This window comes from Lissotriton vulgaris, chromosome 2_1 (genome assembly GCF_964263255.1).
Source record: "Lissotriton vulgaris chromosome 2_1, aLisVul1.2, whole genome shotgun sequence".
Lineage (NCBI taxonomy): Eukaryota > Metazoa > Chordata > Amphibia > Caudata > Salamandridae > Lissotriton > Lissotriton vulgaris.
In genome coordinates this window covers 1,797,991,459-1,798,014,233 of record NC_141687.1, presented here as the reverse complement: position 1 = coordinate 1,798,014,233, position 22,775 = coordinate 1,797,991,459, and the positions used below count along the sequence as shown (strand labels likewise).

The 22,775-nt window shown below is 40.2% G+C and overlaps 1 protein-coding gene across 1 annotated transcript in view; it reads left to right on the top strand.

The window, feature by feature from the left end:
- TRPM5 (transient receptor potential cation channel subfamily M member 5) overlaps positions 1-22,775 on the top strand; it is a 545,198-nt gene that overhangs the window by 7,826 nt on the left and 514,597 nt on the right. Inside the window, exons 3-5 of the mRNA XM_086956260.1 lie at positions 7,537-7,703; positions 10,105-10,285; positions 12,221-12,285. Coding sequence (XP_086812386.1) covers positions 7,537-7,703; positions 10,105-10,285; positions 12,221-12,285 — 413 coding nt within the window. The remainder of the gene's footprint in view (positions 1-7,536; positions 7,704-10,104; positions 10,286-12,220; positions 12,286-22,775) is intronic.

Below are 22,775 nucleotides of genomic sequence, written 5' to 3'. Positions count from 1 at the left end.
CGGGTTGGGAAGCCGCTATGATGAAGCATGTCACCGTGAGGAAACTCCGGTGAGTGAGGGGACTAAAAAGAAAAATATTTCTTTCCCATCATTAATATATTTAAAATTTCTAAAGACAGACCCAATGGTGTAATGTCTTGAAAGCTAGCTAGGTTCTCTGGATCTGAATTCCTCAGATCTTATTTGGAAGCATTTACAAAAGACAATGACACAAGCCAATGAAATATAGGGGAGGAGAGTGGGCGTAGCTCCTCTCCCATACTCTACTGCAACAGTCTCGCAGAGCGAGCAGTGCTTGCACTCTGCCGCTAGGCTTGACCTGAAAAGAGATGCAGGAGAACACATTTATCTTTACCCACTGTATGAAATACACACACAATACTGAGATCGACAGGCACACTGACCAATCCCATGCTGAAGCACTTCAAGCACCGCTGTTAACTTTAACCATTTAGGGAGCAAGAGGTGTCACCACCAGGAGATGGCATCACTCACTTGGCTTGACCTTGCGTGACCTTTAATGATGGACTGCACAGAAAAGCTTCAATCACCCTGTGATGCTCTGATACCAGGAGCACAACCCATGGACTTCAGTTGTTATTTTTTTTTTTACATTCAGTGCCAAATCCCTGCTTAAGAAGGGAATGTAAAAAGCTTTTCACTGCGAAATAGGCTTCTGAATCATGTTTCATAAGTGACAATTAATGAATAATACATTTCACATATTCATTTAGATTGTTTGAATCCATGGCTACTTCCTGCCGAATAATAAAATCTGTAAGACAGATGTAATAATACATCCTCACACTCCATAGCACAAATACTCCCAGACCCTTAAAATACACTCTGGTTAATCTGAAAAATGTTCTGTAATGTAACAACCCTATCAATATTTGTCTTTCAAATTTTCCTAATAAATACAGATTTTTATTCATTTATTATTCTGTGACAAACAATATATTCAACGTAATTTTTGTTTCCTAGACCCTAATTCAAAATACTATGTTCCTTCTAACCATTGCTGTGTTGAATTTCCTAAATATCCACCCTTTCGAGCAATCGCGCAGTTACTATGTTGTGATCTGGAACTTCCAATTTTATTACTAAGGAATGAGCTCTCGCTAAACCGTAGAAAGCATTTAGCTCCTTTTTGAGCCCAATCTGGGTAATATGAAGCACAATATAATTGTATACATGAGTGTGTGAAGGCCACCAACAGGCAACCATTTGGAGTTTATTTTATTTAGCAATGCATAGTTTAAGGCACCTCTCTGCTCCTATTACGACTTTGTCCAAGTATCAGTATGAGTGCTATCAACAATTTCAATAGCCCCAATCAGATTTCAAGGGTATCCAAAGCACAGATCAGTCTGTACCATTAAAAAATGTGCTAAAGCGAATTATGTCAGCATAAATAAAAATTTTTTTAAGGCAGTTGTAGTTCTCGAGAAATAATTGGAACATGGTAATGTTTTGAAAGATTCAGTAGTTTGCTTATAACCATTACTGTTCTCACGAAAATGTACAGAATACCTTCTTGTCTTGCTTAAATCCAGAACAGCATCTCTCTCACACTAGCATCAATAGGTAGCAAAGATAGGCCCATGCCTCAAAAGTGGAAACCATTCTATGACCTGACAAACAGTTATAGAGAATAAATCATGTTTCTCTCTCCCACTGCCTCTCTCTTTTTTCATTCTCTTTTTTCATTCTTCCTTTTACTTTTACTCCACCCTTCTATCTCTAATATTCAGTCACACTGCCTCACCAGGAGTCTTACAGAAAATGCCCTGAAGTATAGTGGGTGATTGGCAGCGACTGAGATTAATTCAAGTATTCCATCCATCACTTTATGGATACTTTCGTGTGTTACCTTTAGTGACTCGAGTATGCGCAGACGTGGGTCCAGAGCACAGTGTGTCACTGGAACCATGCTATACCTATCTGAAGAGCCCTAACTAGGGTGAGAACTGGTCCTGGAATGCTTGTGTTCTGGTTCAGGGAAGACCTGGCGCGGCAGCCTGGGCTTGTCTCTTCCTGTTGAAGCAGGGTCAAGACTGATTTGGGTATAGTTGTGTATAAACAGAGGTGGCATGGTGTACAAAAGAAAATGGACGGGGATGCGGCCCAAGTGATTACCAGTGGATGAGATTATTCCAAGCATGCTAGTCATCACTTTTTGTATATTTTAGTGTGTCACCCTAAGTGCCTCGTGTATGCCCACCCGTGGGTTTCATGCACACTGTGTCAATGGAACCAAGCTATACCCAGCTGATGAACCCTAACTAAGGCAAAACTGGTCCTGGGTTGCTTGTGTTCCTGTTCATGGAGGACCTGGATTGGCAGTTTGGGCTAAATATTGCCATTGGAGCATGGTCAAAACAGATTGCATATGGGTGGGTCCAATCTGAGGTAGCATTGTGTGCAAAAAAAAATGGATGCTGCCCCTCGTGATTACCAATAACTGAGATTAGTTCAAGCATTTCATCAATCACTAATTTTGTATACGTTGGATAAAATGCCCAACACCATCTGTTATGTTTCATACAGATGCCCCACGTTGGGTGCCATGTCGTGTAGTTCCTATAAACCTATATAGGTGCATTTAGACAACATAGACTGTGGGATTGGTGTCCAGACTGATTCACTGTTGCTTGCAATTGCAGACAACGGTCCCTGCAACACCTCACAGATCCGGTCAATCGAGTACAGATGATTCTGTTTTGCCTGTCCTCTAATGCCCATTTCTGCAGACAAGAATGCATGTTGGATCTCTGTCTAATACTTCCATCAGTTGCGCCACTGGGCGTGGGTGCTTTACTGGACCCGATAAAGTCCCATGTACTGCTGTGTCCTCGGCTTATTCCCATGTTGATGTCTGCATTCTTAGAGCCACCACAGGACGTTTCAGCTACTGTTGGAATGGAGAGTAGCTCCTCTACAAGCCCTCAGGCTTTCGATGTCATACAGGCTTCCCCGGCATTGGCTGTGGGTAATACAGAAGGTCATCTGTGCTCGATTGACCTGCTCTGTTAGGTGTTGCAAGGACCTTAATCTGCGATTTAAAGCAACAGTGATGTTGCGTCTCCCACACAGGACAGATGCAAAGTTTGACTCCTCATATGCTGGGAAAAATGTGGCCTTTTTCAAAACAACCAAATTTGGAATTTTAAAACAAAAAGCACTTTTATATATACAAACACATTTCAATAGACTTCTACATCTTATGCTAGTATGTTAGCATTTCTTTACACATTTTTATGACATTATTAGTTGTCTACATATTTTAAGAGTACATTTAGTATTTTAGTATGTCGTCCAGTCAGATGAGGTGTTGGTGTTATGTTTCATACAGGTGCTCCGATATAGGCTCAGGTAGTAAACAAACCTTTCACGTATATTTCCCCTGCCATTTACACTGGATAACGGTTCTTGGTACTGACCTTTTACCTAGTTATGGTACTTCCTAAATGATGTGCGGTTTTCTCTGAAAACTAGCCTTATTCATTATGCATGAGGATTCTTGGCATCTCAGCAGCACTACCATCTCCTGTATAATAACTATGTATAGGGGTCATTCCTTCCGTTATCTTAGTACAACATGACACAGCAAGGTAGATCGCCTGAGGGTACCACTTTGGATATATAAATACCATATCTTTGCTGAGGCTGGGAGAGGAGGAAAAGGATTTCCATGCTTTTAGTAAAGACTACGGGGCCCCTGCCTTATTGGATAATCTCTAGCAAGGAATAACATGTTTTTGTAAACAAAAGAACAACACCGGGTTCTGTGCATGTATATCAAGACAAACGAACAAGATGTTGATCACTTAGTAATATATTATACGGACAAGATAGGTTATTGGAAAAATATTTTCTTTTTATTAGATTCTTTCTTTATAAATATATTTTCTCAACTTTTTATATAAAAATGTATCTTTGCTCTAATTATCAACCTTATAGGTATTTTTTGTCATTATTCGGTTTTCATTCCATATTTTATATACAACATTTCATCACATGGATAGATACAAAATCTAAATTACAGTCACGTTGTTAATATACAGAATTGATTATATCCAATCTCAACACGTTTTGGCGACAGCCTTCCTCAGGAATTCTGTATAGACGTAATTTAATAACTATGGAACAAGAAAATACATACATTAATTTCTATAAAGTGACAACGTATTGCTTGTACAATTTCACCTATTGTAGGGGGTACAACTAGAACACAGGATGGAGAGAGCTATTGTGAATCCAAACTTCTTTACTTACAAAACAAAATAATTAATTCTCAATATCCATTTTCTCACAGTGCTAAACTCCTAAACCTTATATTTACAATTATATACAATTCATATGTACATGTCTTCAATATATACATTTTTATACAATGTTATACACATTACATTGCTTATCTAAAAATATCATAAAAAGGATAAAGTTCAATATTTCTACTACATGGCTCAACTCTACCTGACAACCTGTCTTGGTCTCTAAAGAGGGAATTTTTTTATTGCCTGAGTGGTTTACGTATCAATCTGTGTGACAGATATAACATGGTTGCGTGTAGATGTCCATGCCATAACAACTGGCGTCTTGGCTCTACACGAGTCCATGTGGAGATATGAATCAAGCGTGGGATTAACTATCTACTTATATCAGAGCAAAGGTCATGGGATTATGTACCTAAATTTAATGGACCCAAGTTAAAGAGTTCCTAGTCTACTTTCTATTTTTCATCCCATAATTTGAGGAGAGACATACTATTAAATTAAGTGGCTGTAAACTGCTTGGTTTTCTTGTTGTTAATTACCTGTGTTTTAATTCTGAGGTATTTGTTGTGCGAGTATTTCTATAGTAGTCGATATAGGTCCACATTAGTTAATGAGTCCTTGCAGCACGGTACTTTGACTCTAATGGTGTTAGGGACACCTTTAAGTTGGAAAAAAGGATACAACAATTCTATTGTTATACCATTATCCCTAATACAATGGCTGAGCACGTTTTTCAAGCAGTTGCTACATACCTATTTAATAAGGGTGTCACTCCTAATTCCAATTCAAAGAATTATTCTTCCGATGTCTGCCTGGTTCCTTAAAATTATTAGGTCGTAGCTGAGTGGATGATACTCCCCCACAATACTTGTTCGTTCTGTGTATGGTGAGACAAAGTAAACCATAGGGTAAAATATGGGTAGTTCCTACAGTTATTGTTAAATACTGCTATAGAATGTTGTGTCCGGCTAATTTTAGCTCTGATCGTACCTGTTTTAAATTTGCTTGGTCAATGTATCAGATGATCAAGGAAGGAATAGAAACTCCCAACTGGCACAATTCTCTTAAGGTGATTCTGTAGACTCTGGAAGCAAGGAGTGACAGCAGATTTACAGAAACGAAAAAACGTTATCTAACTCTCAGCTCAAAGTGGTAGTGATATATTCGATAATTATGGACATTCGTTGGCACCCTTATGGGGTCTGTAGTGACAAAAACGCAATGTATGGCTGTAGGGCCACCCTCTAGGTGCTAATATCAGTGTTCGTACTAGGTTAAATATCACCTTGAGGGGCGGAAACCTCGTAATCTTACGCGCTAGAGTGACTAGAAACATTCTAACGCGGTGCTCCTCATTCACAAGCCTATGCCATCTGTCTATTACCAATGAATATATTAGGCATAGCTCGTGAGTGTGAAGGTTATGTGGCAGTTCTATGCTTCGCCCCGTAGATATAAAAACGTGGGCGACGGTAACCGTTCTATTTCATCCGTTTGTTACCATACGTTATGTCCGGCATACTGCATTAACGGAAGAGTTATCTAGCGGTTCTATGCCTGGCCTAATGTGAATGGAAAAGTTGGGCGACATCCTCAGGCATGGGGTCTATGTGCAAATCGCCTCAGATATGACATAAAACCTCAGTCGATTTTTATCTATAAAGTCTTCCTCCCCAACCCAGTATTTAGACGATATGCCTCAGCGCGAACGCCCTTACTCCACTTAATTGTTATTCCGATATCACCAGCGATACCCCGCATGACGTGATGATTCCATCAGTGTCGGTATATGGTTTGAGCCAAACATTTAAGTTTGCTCCCTTCGCGCCATTAGCTGCGTCGTCTTGCGATATTTGTGATTAGATTGGCGAGCTGAGAGTACTACCCTCGGTCTGAATGTGTTATCTTGGGAGCCATCTTGTAAAGGTATTTCCTGAATTAAAAGGATCTATCATGGCCACAGGGTATGTTTTAATTAAAACCCATAATTATATTTAAAGAACGACCACATCGCGTATGTGGTTAGCTAATAGTTAAACCGCAAAGCGTAATTTTTCTCGCGTGCATCTATTTAATATAAATAGTACAGGAGGTGTTAGTACCTATTCGCTCTGGAAGATGATATTGTAATAATATGCTTCGGAAACACTCGGGTCGGCTCACTACAGAAATGTGGGATATATTTCGACCAGGCCCCATGTCTGCTTCTGTTAGTCACTGTGTGTACGCCTACGTCGCCATCATGTAAAAAGGCAGACAGTTGCTAAGCAGTGTGGCATAGATCTGTGACACAGAGTGTTTGTGTAGGGGAGCCCCATTATATCGAACATGTTTTCTATGTGGGCCCTCAATATGAGGCTCATTGGATGAAATGAAAGACTTGGCTACCCCCATATCATATTGTTTCCGAAGTTCCTGGAAGGGTATCCCTTCCCATCTTTCGGTACATCCCCTATTTGTAGGTATGATTGACAAGATGGGGAGCCTAGACAGCACTAAGGAAGATGCTCTGTTTTCCCCCAAACAGAACAGAATTTCAGAGGGTTATCATAAATGCTTTGCCCTGAGGCATTGCATTAGGACTTTATCAGTAAATTTGAAATATAAATGCATTGTAGTGTTTAAATATGTTTCAAGGTTTATACAGCTTTCTGTCTGAAAAAAATATTTAATTGAGGTTATAATAGCACATTCACAATGGGAATCTCATTGTCTATTTTAGCTCTTCTACTGCGTAAAATATTAGCTTGTGTAGGTGGCCTTTCTGGTTAGAAGTATATTGGAAACTCAATAGGCATGAAACAAGGATTTGCTTGCAATACTATGATAAAATGTGTCAGTGAAGTGTCACATACGAGTAGAAAAGTATTATATAAGAATGGTTTTCCCTCCACATGTCACTTTTGAGGCTGCACCTTTTACCTGTCACTGTAGAATCTCCTGAAAGTCCTAAGTCTTTTGACAACCAATGTCCTGTTGTATACATTCTCTGTCCAAAAAACATATGCTATAAAGCCAGCAGTGGTTACCTGCTTTCAAAAAACCATAATATGGTGATGATTATACCCTAAGTAGAAATTATTGGCAAATGTATCAATGGCATTTCATAAAAATGATGTAGTATGATGGGTAAGATAATGATAATATATGAGTCCATTTTGCTTAAGACACTTCTATGAATTAGATAAAGCACAGTTTTATTAGATAAAGCACAGTTTTGTTCTTATGGATAATAAATAATCTGTTTTTTTAACAGGTGCTTGGATCTTTACCAGTGGTCTTCGTGATGGAATTACAAGACATGTTGGTGAAGCGGTGCGAGATCACTCTTTGGCTAGCACATCCTCCAAAGTAAGAGTGGTAGCCATAGGTATTGCATCGCTTGGCATGATTCAACAAGGGGACATTTTTGAAAATCTAAAGGTATCTCATTTTCAAATGAATATATAAACAGATATTTTCCGGTGAACTGTTTTTTCCTGACCGGGAGTAGGTTTAGGCAACATTTGTGGCAAAGGAAGCTTTCATCTGCATAAAGAATGACAGTATAAGAAACTGATTTTTTAATCTATTCAAGATGGTTGAAACCCAAATTGCAGCAGACTCCACACTTATCAGATTGTATCCATGTGATAATTTCATGAAGAGACTTTCACCCTTTCTTCTTGCATAAGACTGACCTTATCCAAAACACAATGGGGCTTCACAAAGATAAATGTATGCCCGAGTAAATCTACACACGTGTAAATTTACTCTTACTCTTTTGTAGCAAATGTATTCATTTTGACTATTCACTATTTCCCGGTAGAACTTTACTCCAAAGTGTAGCGTTGCATGTCCCCAAGACCTGAGGATGGAGGCAATTTTTGTTATTGTTGCTCTTAGTAACTTTTCACCAGGGTGGAGTTATCCCTATGTTGAAATATAGGGACCTTTTAATAAGTAGAATAAACTTTAAAAAACTATAAGTAATCATATTTTTAGGTTAAATAGTAATGTAAATTAATTGAATAATTAGATTAAAAGTAGAAAAAAGAAATAATATTAGACCTTAATACATTGAATTAAACAATTACATTGAATCAAAATGATTTTTAAAGATGTATTTAGAAAAAGAAATCCCATCTAAATAAAATGTTCATATTTAATTATTATGTAGTAAAATACCTGAAGGTTACATATCGAATTAATTGAAATACATTTTATTTTTTACTAAAAAAGATAGATGTATTTTTAAATTTTTAAATATTAAAATAGTTTAAAATAAAACAATATTAATTTGTATGTATATATTTTTTAGCATTACATTACATTCATATATTTATAAAAAATGAAATAAATTATTTGTTTTTAACAATTAGTTTGTGTGGTCTGCCTTTATTATTTTCTAGGTGAGGATGTTGCAGTTTCACTGATTGGCTATGCTTGGTGTTGCAATGACTCCAGGTCAGAGCTGAATTATATTTACTACTGACTGGCAACCTTTTGGCTGTAGTAGTTTTATAAGTGCAGTTAGTGAATAGGAATGGGCTTACTTATTTTTTCATGGGTGCAACCCCCTATCTAAACTTCCCATTGGCCCTTTATTAATTCCTGCTTTGTCCTTCCTAAACCTCACCTCTTTAGTAATCAGTATTCACCATTTTACTGCCACTCTTTTCCTGCCCCTCACGTATTTACTGTAAAAATATATCCGTAAATACCCCTACAGTCAGGGCAGAGACGTCCGCACATAAAAGATAAGCGAGACGGAGGTGGAGACCTCTGCATGTAAGTTTGTGAACATCATTGTGAGTATGCGAGCAGTAGTGTTGTGGTACTACAAACTAGTTTGTGAATGGGCCCCAATTTATGTAAACAATACTTTTTCAGTCAATTTTGAGGTTTAGGTATCCCTTGATTTGAGAGATACCATTTTTACATTCTGACCTCATTCTACTGACCTGGGGATGGCCTGGACTATATTTAATTTGGACCAAAGCTCTTATATACCTGAATAGACCGCTTAAGAGCAGGCGTGGGCGGAACTCTCAGAGTTTCACTCAGTAGAATTCCGCAGACTTACATGAAAACTCAGCGAGAATCCACAGAGTTCCAGAAGCAGGTGGAATTAGACACAGCCCGCTGCTCATGCTGATGTTTAGCGCTAGGAGCTCGTTCAACGCTGAAAAAATAAGCGCACATGGCACCAGGGCGCGTGCCAGAGAGCTCTGCTTCTCTAATTGATATTGCTGCAGCTCAAGCAGATTTCTCCACTCGAGCAGCAACTTTCTGACCAAGAACGGTCAGGACATCCAGTGACTGCTTGTGTTAAGGAAATCTCACTTGGTGCCCTTCTAGCGACCGAAAATCACGTTATGGGACACCAAATCTCGCTCTCCCTCACCAATTTACCATTGGTGAGGCACGCTTGAGAAAAAACTCCACCACGTGGTTGGCGGAATTTGACAGGAACTCCTTGTGGCGTGTTTAATGCAGAGTGGCCAAAACTCTACCAAATCCGCTGGCAGAGCAGAATTTAACATCCACCCCTACTCAAGAGGTGGTCATTATAATACAGAAGCCACAACATAGTTTAGCTCCTAATCAAGAACTGCAAATGGAGGAGATCAGTAAGCAAGTCTTCCACATCTATACGCCCTACCCCTAATCTCCAGCAATATTTAATAATGCCTTTTAAATCAACGTGAATTCATGACAAAGTTTTCTTCATATGAGAAATCTTTTAACATGCAGTGTTCAGTAGTTTTCTTTAATTAGGAATGCATGATTGGCAATGTTTAATGTGCCAATGTTGCTTACGTTTTAATGTCTTTTCCCCTAGAATGATGATCTTGTCTACTACAGAAACGAAGAGCCTTCGCAGTGTCTTCTACCTGCTTTGGACAATAATCACACTCACTTTATTTTGGTGGATCATTCTAAAGACGATAAATCAAGTGAAACCACCAGGCTGAGGTTGACCTTAGAAAAGCACATTTCAGAACAACGTACTGGTTATGGAGGTAGGCACTTCAGAAAGTAGAAATGCTTTGCATGTATGAGTAGTTCTCTGCTGTTTGTGACAGTATACTTTGCAAGATTGTGAAGTCGGTGCCCCTTGAAAGAACCACATCTTTCAAGTTCCACATGCTCACTCACATTCATGTCCCTAGACTCACTCACTTTCATATTCCCAAACTTACTCAACTTCATATCCCCAGGCTCCCTCACCTTTAAATCCTCAGACCCACTCATCTCCATAGCTCCAGACTCACTCACCTTCATATCCGTAGACTCACTCATTTCCATATCCCCAGACTCACTCACCTTCATATCCCCAGGCTCACTCACCTTCATGTCCCCAGACTCACTCCCCTTCATATCCCTAAACTCACTCATCTCCATATCCCGAGCCTCAGTCACCTTCATATCCCTAGACTCACTCATCTCCATATCCCCAGACCATAGCAACACAGCGAAATGACAACCTCCATGGAGGTCTATGACACATTTAAGTACATTGCCAGATAACATCATTGTGTCTTCTGATTAATAGACCATATTTTAAATTACACCTCTAACTTCTGGTAAAGGTATGGATAGGCTGAATGTTTCCTGGCAATGTTCAGCAGAAACATGTGAACACATTCTCTGTAGAAACAGAGTTGAGGTGCTGTTTTGTCTTATCTTTCACTTTAGCTAAGAAAGTAATAACCTGACTGTGCTCATAATTTACATTTCAGAGTCAGCTGCTGTATCGACCACACATAAATCGGCTGCCGGAGCTATACATTTTGCAACCTTGGTTGAAATTGAGATGTGACAAGCAATTCTCCCCGTTGCTTTATGGATTAGTAAATAAACTGATTCAAGTACCATACAACCTATTTTAAACAAACATTGGCAAAGCCAATATGTTTGGCATTTGTACTGCTTGCTAGTGCCTGTGTTTGTACACTGGAAGCGAACGCATACTAAAGAATGATACAGAAAACATTTGAGCTCTTTTCTGTAGCATCCGTTTTTCAGATGCACATCTCAACACTTGCTTCCTGGTGCTGTCATGCGACAACCAATTACAAATATTGCGGGCATCTTAGAACAGTAAGACAATAATAGAGCGTTTAGAATACCCTTCTGGAGCCCTTAAGTAAGAATGGGCAACGTATATACTCTCACCCCTGCCATACTCAAGGATTAGAGGGATTAAGAATCACAATTCACGAGGCAACTCACAATTTCCCAGGTACTGGGGGTATTTCATTACAACTCCAATATTGTGAAAGGGAAGGGAGAATATATGTCCTCTGAATAACCCCTATCGTTTCTGCAATCGTCGGAGTATTTTGTTTATCCCCCTTCTTGCCTATAGATTGGGTTGAATATTTTGCTCCTCTCCGTCCCCACCCAGAGTAGCAAACTGGGGTCGGGTAAATTAACAAAACCCCATACCCTTAGGAATGTACTTTCAGCAAGGAAGGACTACCCACCACCTTCTACTTTTGGAAGAGTTGAAGGTTTGTAAACTTGCCCATACTCTTGGTCAGGGTTGGAGGCAAAATATGGCAAAAGTCGAAGGGTGGAAAATATACCCCCAGCCCTTGAGCAGAAAAGTTGGATAAATATACCAATCACTATTTGGCAAAGTGGAGGACTGCACAACTCTCCACGTGTGTGCAGAGGCGTGTGTGTGCAAGAAAATTACTCACCGCTTTTGGAACACCTTTGAACAAGGTTAGGGAAAAAATGCAGCAACCGCTCTTCATCCCCACCTTTGGGCAACATCAGCATTGGAAATCCCTCGCCCCCATGTCTTGCCAAGCTATAGGCACAAATATACACTCGCCCTTGGCCAATTTTAATGTAACACCTAGAACACTTTAATGCAGCATCTCCTAATTCCTGCTTATTGAATTCGATAAATGTAGTTCATGATTTGTACATCTTGTTTTTTACAGGTACAGGCAGTATTGAAATTCCTGTTCTTTGCTTACTGATGAATGGAGGACCAAAAACTCTTGAGGTATGAAAACATCTAAAGTTCATCATGGCAAACATAGGTTCAAGCAATGTCCGTGCCTATGTGCCAATATGTGTGTTTATGTGTCATGCATATGCATGCCTGTGTGCTGTTGGTATTTGGGCGGTCTGCCCACAAATAGGGAGGGGTGGGGTGTCCTTCAATAATGCTTACAGGTCACAAGGCCAGACTTAGGAACACTAAAGCCCTCATTGCTAGTGACATGGTAAATATGCCACCTCCGGAGTTACTGAAACTGGGGTTAATGGTAAATCCGGGGATGGGGAAAATCCCACCCATTACCATTTGGGCCGTGAGGGCTTAGTAAGAAATGATGAATTATCAGGGAAATCAGTGTTGGACATGGCCCTTTCTGCAGGGGCAACACAAAATAATTGCCTTCCTTTGCTGAACTCACTTTTGTTAGCTGTTAGCACTTTTTCCTTCCTAACCAGTTGTACAGTGCTTGTGCTCTCTGTTTTAAACATGGTATAAATAGTATATCCCTGATTGGTTCATTTAATTTATTTTTAAGTCCCTAGTATATGGTACTACATGTACCCAGGGGCTGTAAATTAAATGGTACTAGTGGGGCTTCAACTTGCTCAGTGTACCACCCACTAGAGAAGCCTTGTAAAACATGCCTACAGGCCTGCCACTACGACCTGTGTCTGCAGTTTTAAACTGCTATATCAACATGGAAAAAAAAAATCCTAGGCCTAATCCTTCATTTGCAATATGTAAACGTCACTCCTAAAATAGGCCCTAATAGTTCATAGGACAGGTTAAATGGTATTTAAAGAGTAGGACACGTAAGTTTAATTTGTGCATGTCATGGCAGTGAAAAACACCTGGAGTCGTTTTTCACTGTTATAAGGCTATATATTTCCCCCATAAACTAACACTGGGATAAATTATTACATGTTAATAAGTGCTATCTTCAGATTGGGAGCAGGTAGATATATGCTGTTTGCAATTGCAATTTAGAATCCTCTTAAATAGTAAAGTCAGATTTTATGTTCCTATTCTGAAAATGCCACTTTTAGAAAGTTAATATACAAAAGGAACTCCCTATACAATGAATATATTCAATAGTTACCAATGTGTGCCTGGTCTTACACACAGATGTTATCTACTATTCAAAAGGGTATTTATATGTCCTTGCACATTTATACCTTCACTAAAATAGACACAGAATACATTTAGGTCAAGACATAATAGATGAGACATGATTCACATTCAAGAGGCCGAATCCAAGCCCCGCATTAAGTACCCAGAACCTACATGTCAGACAGCATGCACCACTATCTGTGTACAACACTGCACTGCACAGCGTGAACCCGCACAGGTCCGCTGCGTCCATCTCTATGCCAGGACCCTTCAGCTACCTAAGCTAAAGGAGTGAGCAAACGGCCTCCCAAAAATCCATTCACAATCGGTGTAGTCCCCCAACCACCTGCCAAAGATTACAGATTGCAACTATCTCTCCTGGGGAGATGACATTAAAGCATAGGTGTCCGTAATGAGACTTTGTAAGACCTGAGGAAGGTTTTGGTTAACTTAGAGTCTGATTAGGATGGCGGGCAGTTAATGGAGTTGGGGTCTGCCCGACATAATGTTGGTGGTCCCATGGCATAAATTACAAGACTATCGCCACCGTGGTGGTTGGGTTGTCCAGGGTTTCCATTGCGGCGGGTGCTGCTGGCCGTAGCACCCACCTCAATGGAAAAAAAGGATGTGAAACACATCCCTATACTACGTGACAGACACCATGCGGTGCCTGTCACTTGATACAGGGCTGTTGGAGGGAGCACCATGGGTGCCCCCACACTTACATTCAAGGGCTCTGGATGAAGGGGGTTCCACTATGACCCCGAATGTGCATTCTCACCAGACTTGGATGGTCCCTCCCTGCCAGCCTTTCCATGGCGGTTCACCTGCCATGGAAAGGCTGGCAGGGAGGGACCATCCTAATCTCTACAGCGGTGCCTAGTAGGCACCACCACCATTATAGGGATAGGAAGGCCTCTGATGCACCGGCCAGCTCAAGGAACCCGTCAGATGTGTGGCGGTCAGAGTTTCTGACCGCCACGCAACTGCCCGCCATTGTAATTTGTTGGGCGGGAAATGGACTTACGATGGTGGTGAGACCGCCACCAACAGCCTGTCGGTGGTGGTCTTGCCGTGATCGTAATGAGGTCCACATGGAAGGTCGACATGTGTCTGTACCCCAAAGTGCATTTTGAAGGCACACACCCTCACAAAGGTCAATAAAAGCCAAAGGACAGTAACCAAGAGGATTGAAGCCTCTGACACAGCTAACTAAGGGTAATACTTAAGGAGGACATTGATGTATCCCCTCTGCTGATAACATTTATGTTGGACATTTGTTTTTGTTGATATGGATGTAGGTGAATCATGTGCATATGTAATTTATATGTTTGATTGTTATATTATCTATTTAATTGGGGAGTCAATCGTCTTTTTTTATTTTTGTACATTAATGTCAAAACACCAAACTACTATTATAAAAAATTAAGCTATCTTTTGACAGACTATATGTTCACAACAAAGAACGGTTGTATGACATTGTGATGCGTTAAAACACAATGCATGACTTTACAACAACTTTTTTTTACCCCACATTTTTTTTTACCACGCATTTGATTTTATCACGCATTACTTTACCACGAATTTGATAGTCAATTTAAGGTACGTTCCAGAAAAGTACGTTCCAGAAAAGTAAATATATATTAAAGCATAGGTGTCCGTAATGAGACTTTGTAAGACCTGAGGAAGGTTTTGGTTAACTTAGAGTCTGATTAGGATGGCGGGCAGTTAATGGAGTTGGGGTCTGCCCGACATAATGTTGGTGGTCCCATGGCATAAATTACAAGACTATCGCCACCGTGGTGGTTGGGTTGTCCAGGGTTTCCATTGCGGCGGGTGCTGCTGGCCGTAGCACCCACCTCAATGGAAAAAAAGGATGTGAAACACATCCCTATACTACGTGACAGACACCATGCGGTGCCTGTCACTTGGTACAGGGCTGTTGGAGGGAGCACCATGGGTGCCCCCACACTTACATTCAAGGGCTCTGGATGAAGGGGGTTCCACTATGACCCCGAATGTCCATTCTCACCAGACTTGGATGGTCCCTCCCTGCCAGCCTTTCCATGGCGGTTCACCTGCCATGGAAAGGCTGGCAGGGAGGGACCATCCTAATCTCTACAGCGGTGCCTAGTAGGCACCACCACCATTATAGGGATAGGAAGGCCTCTGATGCACCGGCCAGCTCAAGGAACCCATCAGATGTGTGGCGGTCAGAGTTTCTGACCGCCACGCAACTGCCCGCCATTGTAATTTGGTGGGCGGGAAATGGACTTACGATGGTGGTGAGACCGCCACCAACAGCCTGTCGGTGGTGGTCTTGCCGTGATCGTAATGAGGTCCACATGGAAGGTCGACATGTGTCTGTACCCCAAAGTGCATTTTGAAGGCACACACCCTCACAAAGGTCAATAAAAGCCAAAGGACAGTAACCAAGAGGATTGAAGCCTCTGACACAGCTAACTAAGGGTAATACTTAAGGAGGACATTGATGTATCCCCTCTGCTGATAACATTTATGTTGGACATTTGTTTTTGTTGATATGGATGTAGGTGAATCATGTGCATATGTAATTTATATGTTTGATTGTTATATTATCTATTTAATTGGGGAGTCAATCGTCTTTTTTTATTTTTGTACATTAATGTCAAAACACCAAACTACTATTATAAAAAATTAAGCTATCTTTTGACAGACTATATGTTCACAACAAAGAACGATTGTATGACATTGCGATGCGTTAAAACACAATGCATGACTTTACAACAACTTTATTTTACCCCACATTTTTTTTTACCACGCATTTGATTTTATCACGCATTACTTTACCACGAATTTGATAGTCAATTTAAGGTACGTTCCAGAAAAGTAAATATATATATATATATATATATATATATATATATATATATATATATATATATAAATATATATATATATAAATATATATATATATATATATATATATATATATATATATATATATATATATATATATATATATATATATATATATGAACAAGCGAAGTCCCAACCGCTCCTAATAGCGGTTCGAATGGGCGCAGACCTCCACTCCTCCAGAACAGTAAGAAGATGTTAAATCATCAAGCCATCACAAGGAATCAGGTGTCAGCAGTGCATTTATTTCGCAAGAAGTGAAAGAACAAGTGCCCTGGCCGCTGTCAGCGCAGACTAAAACAGGCACGGACCTCTTCTCCTTATAGAAAATTCAAGCTTTTTTAATAAAACGCCATCACACCGTCAGTCGTGTTAGCAGTGGTGATTTTAATATCAGCAATCACAGAGCGGGTGCTCTCCTCGGCGCGTTTCGCTCCGCAGGCGGAGCTTGGTCACATGACACGCCAAAAGTAGGTGTTGCAATATAAAGTGTTTTAAAAGCTAAATATATATATATATATATATATATATATATATTTTTGTATACAAAGGAGGCGGCACAACCAGGATACTTCTCAAGCCTTATTTATTCCACTTCACCCCACCAACGCGTTTCAGCCACAACTGGCCTTGCTCACGGTCGGTTAGTCCCTCCACAGTGTTGCTTTTTGTACTATCCCATGTTAGCCAATTACAAAGCATTATGGGAATTGTAGTTACAATTGTTAGAAAATCAAAAGAAAAAAGAAAGACATCGTGTGTGCTTTTACATTACTACACTTTTACATTACTACACTCTTGTAATGTGACTAGTAGTTCACTGTGGCGTACTGTTTTTTTGTTAGTGTCAGTTATTGGGTATAGTACCCTGGTCCCGTTTGTAGTTCTCTGACATCTAGAATATTGTCTTTTGTTGTTGGGTATAGTACCCTGGTCATTTACAAGAACATATTACTCCAGATGAATATGCAGATCCTCTCCAAATTTCATCCCTTTCGGGTGTTTTGTTCTGAGTCTGATTATCATTCGGGACTCCATTTGACGTAGTTTGCGAACTATGTCCCCACCTCTTTCCATTTTGTCTAGCATTTTTGCCCCGTAGAATTGCATTTGTCTCCAATCTCCATTTTGGCAAGTACTCATGTGTTTGGCGGTGGCGTATTGCATGTTGGAATTTTTTACCGCCCGGATATGCTCCAGAATCCTCTTTCTTAGCATACATGTGGTGCACCCAACGTACTTCATTCCACACTTGCATTCCACAATGTATACTACATTTTTTGAGGTACAAGTAATCTGTTGGTCGATTCTCATTATTTTACCATCTGGTTCTTGAATTACTTTCATACTTTTACCGATCTTGCAAGCTTTACATGAATTACATGGTTGAAAGCCTTTTCGTTGATTTTGCAGCCAGTTCGATTTTGGTTCTGCTTGAAAGTAACTTTTGACCAGTAGATCTTTTAGAGATGTGTTTTTCTTGTACGTTATTGATGGTACTTCGCCGAGTGTTGCTCCAATGTCAGGATCCCCTAACAGGAGATGCCAGTATTTCCTCATTATACGGGCAATGTTTCCACTTTCTTTGCTGAAGGCCGTTATGAATCTGGGTGGTGCATTCGTTTAAATTTTTTTGGGTTGTTCAATTAATGTTTGAGTCCTCGTTTTCAAATCAATTTTTCTTTTGCATTTTTTCAGAACACGTTCTTCATATCCTCTTGCTCTGAATCTGCACTTGCTCTCATGTATCACTTTTTCCGCATCCTCTGGTACAGAACAATTTCTCTTCAAACGTGTATATTCTCCGTATGGTATACTGTGTAGGAGGGATTTGGGATGAAAACTAGTCCCATGTAGCACACTGTTTGTTGCCGTTTTCTTGCGAAATAGAGTAGATTCCAGTTTGCCATCAGACACATATATTTTGGTGTCCAAGAAGTCTATTTCTTGTGTGCTTGTGTTGCATGTGAATTGTAGACCCAGATCGTTTTCATTCAGTTTGTTGAAATAGCTCTGAAACTGAGTGTTTATGCCATGCCAAATAATGAACAGGTCGTCGATATAACGTACCCATAATATTATTCGATCCAAATCCAGTTGTTTGTCTTGATTCCATGCTATGGTCTTTTCCCACCAGCCCATGGTGATGTTTGCGTAGTTTGGAGATAGAGAAATGCCCTTGGCAGTACCACATACTTGCTTGAACAGTTGTTTATTGAAGAGAAATATATTGTTCTTAAGACATAGGTCAATCATCTTAGTCAGCATTTTTGAGTGATCTAGATATGTGATGCTGCGCTGTTTAAGATAGTATTCACACGCTTGCATTCCGACTTCATGACGAATCGACGTGTAAAGTGAAACCACATCAATGGTAGCTAGAAGATATTCAGAATTCTAGGTCACATTCATCAAGATTCTTAAAAAATCTCCGGTATCTTTGATATAAGAAGGTAGACTTTGAGCGATGGGAGCCAGAAACGTGTTAACGTAATTAGAAACATTTTCGTATAGCGAACCACATGAAGAGACAATTGGTCTTCCCGGAGGGTGAATTAAAGTCTTGTGAATTTTGGGGAGAAAATATATACAAGGTGTTATGGGATGATCGATAGTTAAGTATTTCTTTTCATCATCATCAATTAAACCTTTCGTATACCACATTTCTAAATGTTCTTGCAATTCCCTTTTCATGTTCACATAAGGATTTGTTTCCAATTTCTGGTAATTGTTTTCCTGATTCAATTGTCTCATAGCTTCTAGCATGTAGTCTGCTGTTCTCATTAGCACAATATTGCCCCCCTTGTCCGCCGGCTTTATGGTAATTTTGTCATTTTCAATTAATGTTTTGATGGCACTACGTTCTGTTTTTGACAAATTTTCACGTGAGCTGTTTCTTACTTTGGAAAGATTGTCCAATTCTTTTGTTATCGCTTCAGAAAACAGATCTATCTTATTGCCTGGTGATAAAATCGGATAATACCTCGATTTTCTTTTCAATCCAGTGCTTGGTCTCTCATCAGTTTGGATGTTTAATTCCTCCAGGATTTCTGAATCCGATAGTGAAGTGCCGCTTAAATCGAACAGCGATTCAAAACTATTTCTTAGGTCTGGTAGTTCTGCAATTGTGTTGAACAAGACATCATCCATATTTTCATTGACTACATTTGCAGATTCAATTGGTTTTCTAGCATGTACTTTTGCTAATTTAAGCTTTCTGATATACTTGTAAAAGTCTATTCGTGTTTCCGTATAGTCGAAATGTGACTCAGGACAGAATGACAGCCCTTTGTTTAAAACGCTTCGTTCAGTTTCTGTTAGCTGATAGTCAGAAAGATTTACTATTAGGTTTGTCTCTGATTGTGATTGCGAAGGGGGTACTGTCGTTTTTCTCCGCTTGGACCTGCGGGTTTTTCTGGTGCTGGTGCGGGGGTTGGTTGATCCTGTGTCCCCCTTCCTCTTCCTCTGTATCTTCTGTTGGAGTATGGTCGCCTTCCCCTTCCCCTTCCTCCGCCTCTCGCAATACTTTTCTCCAAGTTGATTAATTCGACTTCCTCTAAAACAGACCAGTTTTTTGCCTGGTAAGCGCTGCGTGTTGATCCATCGTCACTGATGCTTGATTCACTTGCACTTGATGCCAGTTTGTTCATTGGATAATTCTTTTTCAAGTTATCATATCGTCTGGCAAACGTAAGAATCCTGCCATGAATGTAAGCTTGTTCATCCCTTTGAAATTTACGTTCTTTTTGCTCTTCAATTTCATTTTCATAAGAGTCTAGTCGTGCTTCCATATCTTTGCGTAATTTTGCAACTTCTTCCTGGTTGCTGTCACTTGATATTTTTTCTTCCAATTCCTTTATTTTTTGAGTGATCTCATCCACATCAATCCGTGCATGTTTCACCAGAATGCGCATCATATTTAGCGAGCATTGTGTATTGTTCTCAATCCATTCATCTATCAAGTCTTTCTTCACTTCTGAATGCGTGAGCATCGTAAAAATTCTCAAGCCACGAGGGATGCGTTTCACTTCCACATATTTCTCAAGCGCAATTGCTTCCCAACTTTTGTCAATTTCTTTTCTATATAGTTTCTCCAAAGCATTTATCTGTTGCTTCACAGTGCTATCAGATGCTATGGGCGTTGTTGAAGCTGTAGGTATTTCATCTGGTTTTGCCCCAGTTTTGAACATAGTTGTCACTTTTGAAGCTCTTTTTGCTACGCGAGCTTCCATGGTAAAAGTGTTTACGTGCTACACACTTACAACTTCAAGGGTGAAAGCATTATATGTGTTTGTTGCTTTAAGGCCTTCTCCTGGTCTGACAACTTCGAAAAGCCGCCCGTACCGTTTACGGCGTCGGCGTTTTGTTTTCGAAATATGTAACAGCCACTTCAATTTCCTGTTTTACAGTCACAAGGGAGATTTGTGCTCCGCTTACCTTGTGCGGAACTGTTTGTTGCCCGAGGTTTTTTCACAGCTCCTCCATGCGTCCGCCGCAGGCCAGTTGTGGCTGAAACGCGTTGGTGGGGTGAAGTGGAATAAATAAGGCTTGAGAAGTATCCTGGTTGTGCCGCCTCCTTTGTATACAAAAATTTCCTCTGGGTCAGGATCCGACCCCTGGGCAGAGCACACACTGCGGAGCGCTCTCGACTGGCTTAAGGATTACTTTGTGTAGCGAGAAAGAAAGCCGTGAGATGCGCCCGATTTCCTGTACTGAAAGACAGCCTGAAAAGAGAGCTATCGCCTGTGGCGGACGCATGGAGGAGCTGTGTAAAAACCTCCGGCAACAAACAGTTCCGTACAAGGTAAGCGGAGCACGAATCTCCCTTGTGACTGTAAAACAGGAAATTGAAGTGGCTGTTACATATTTCGAAAACAAAACGCCGACGCCGTAAACGATATGGGCGGCTTTTCGAAGTTGTCAGACCAGGAGAAGGCCTTAAAGCAACAAACACATATAATGCTTTCACCCTTGAAGTTGTAAGTGTGTAGCACGTAAACACTTTAACCATGGAAGCTTGCGTAGCAAAAAGAGCTTCAAAAGTGACAACTATGTTCAAAACTGGGGCGAAACCAGATGAAATACCAACAGCTTCAACAACGCCCATAGCATCTGATAGCACTGTGAAGCAACAGATAAATGCTTTGGAGAAACTATATAAAAAAGAAATTAACAAAAGTTGGGAAACAATTGCGCTTGAGAAATATGTGGAAGTGAAACGCATCCCTCGTGGCTTGAGAATTTTTACGATGCCCAAGCATTCAGAAGTGAAGAAAGACTTGATAGATGAATGGATTGAGAACAATACACAATGCTCGCTAAATATGATGCGCATTCTGGTGAAACATGCACGGATTGATGTGGATGAGATCACTCAAAAAATAAAGGAATTGGAAGAAAAAATATCAAGTGACAGCAACCAGGAAGAAGTTGCAAAATTACGCAAAGATATGGAAGCACGACTAGACTCTTATGAAAATGAAATTGAAGAGCGAAAAGAACGTAAATTTCAAAGGGATGAACAAGATTACATTCATGGCAGGATTCTTATTCAGACGATATGATAACTTGAAAAAGAATTATCCAATGAACAAACTGGCATCAAGTGCAAGTGAATCAAGCATCAGTGACGATGGATCAACACGCAGCGCTTACCAGGCAAAAAACTGGTCTGTTTTAGAGGAAGTCGAATTAATCAACTTGGAGAAAAGTATTGCGAGAGGTGGAGGAAGGGGAAGGGGAATGCGACCATACTCCAACAGAAGATACAGAGGAAGAGGAAGGGGGACACAGGATCAACCAACCGCCGCACCAGCACCAGAAAAACCCGCAGGTCCAAGCGGAGAAAAACGACAGTACCCCCTTCGCAATCGCAATCAGAGACAAACCTAATAGTAAATCTTTCTAACTATCAGCTAACAGAAACTGAACGAAGCGTTTTAAACAAAGGGCTGTCATTCTGTCCTGAGTCACATTTCGACTATACGGAAACACGAATAGACTTTTACAAGTATATCAGAAAGCTTAAATTAGCGAAAGTACATGCTGGAAAACCAATTGAATATGCAAATGTAGTCAATGAAAATATGGATGATGTCTTGTTCAACACAATTGCAGAACTACCAGACCTAAGACATAGTTTTGAATCGCTGTTCGATTTAAGCGGCACTTCACTATCGGATTCAGAAATCCTGGAGGAATTAAACATCCAAACTGATGAGAGACCAAGCACTGGATAGAAAAGAAAATCAAGGTATTATCCGATTTTATCACCAGGCAATAAGATAGATCTGTTTTCTGAAGTGATAACAAAAGAATTGGACAATCTTTCCAAAGTAAGAAACAGCTCACGTGAAAATTTGTCAAAAACAGAACGTAGTGCCATCAAAACATTAATTGAAAATGACAAAATTACCATAAAGCCGGCGGACAAGGGGGGCAATATTGTGCTAATGAGAACAGCAGACTACATGCTAGAAGCTATG